Source organism: Etheostoma cragini, chromosome 11 (assembly GCF_013103735.1).
Source record: "Etheostoma cragini isolate CJK2018 chromosome 11, CSU_Ecrag_1.0, whole genome shotgun sequence".
NCBI lineage: Eukaryota > Metazoa > Chordata > Actinopteri > Perciformes > Percidae > Etheostoma > Etheostoma cragini.
The window spans coordinates 24,665,668-24,666,067 of NC_048417.1; the positions used below are offsets into that span (position 1 = coordinate 24,665,668).

Genomic DNA, 400 nt, shown 5'->3' on the forward strand with positions numbered 1-400 from the left:
TCCCGCCCCTCCTTCCCTCTCCTCCACTCTCTATACTTCCTTTTCTTCCTCACGGTGGCTGCTAGTCTTTCCTCTGTTCACCCTACGACATCACCCAGTGTCGCCTGCAGCCCGTCAGCACCGCTGTACAGGCGCTGGTTGCCTTGGATACAACCTCTCTGGACATGAAGCGGGAAAAGGCAATCCCTGCTCCAAACCCCGCCTCTGCGGCGGGGTCCGAGACGCCGTCCTTGGTTTCTGTCACCACTCAAACCCCGCCTCCCGCCTGGCAGATCTGGGACCTTATTGGCTCCAGCCTGCTTCACATCCTCTGCCTCCTCCTGCTCTTCCTTGCCTATAGCTGGAGCGAGCTGACGTAACCGTGGCGACAGTCGTGTCACCTGTTGAGTCAACTGCCCAT

The 400-nt window shown here is 59.2% G+C and overlaps 1 protein-coding gene across 5 annotated transcripts in view; it reads left to right on the forward strand.

The window, feature by feature from the left end:
• The window catches only part of lrch1 (leucine-rich repeats and calponin homology (CH) domain containing 1), a 99,084-nt gene that overhangs the window by 88,143 nt on the left and 10,541 nt on the right, over positions 1-400 (forward strand). For 3 of the 5 annotated variants that reach the window (XM_034885149.1, XM_034885151.1, XM_034885150.1), the window contains one exon: positions 66-400. This exon is cut by the window's right edge. The exons of the other annotated variants lie outside the window; for them this stretch is intronic. In XM_034885149.1, the coding sequence (XP_034741040.1) occupies positions 66-359 (294 nt within the window). In that variant the 3' untranslated portion in view covers positions 360-400. The remainder of the gene's footprint in view (positions 1-65) is intronic. 5 annotated transcript variants of the gene reach the window in all.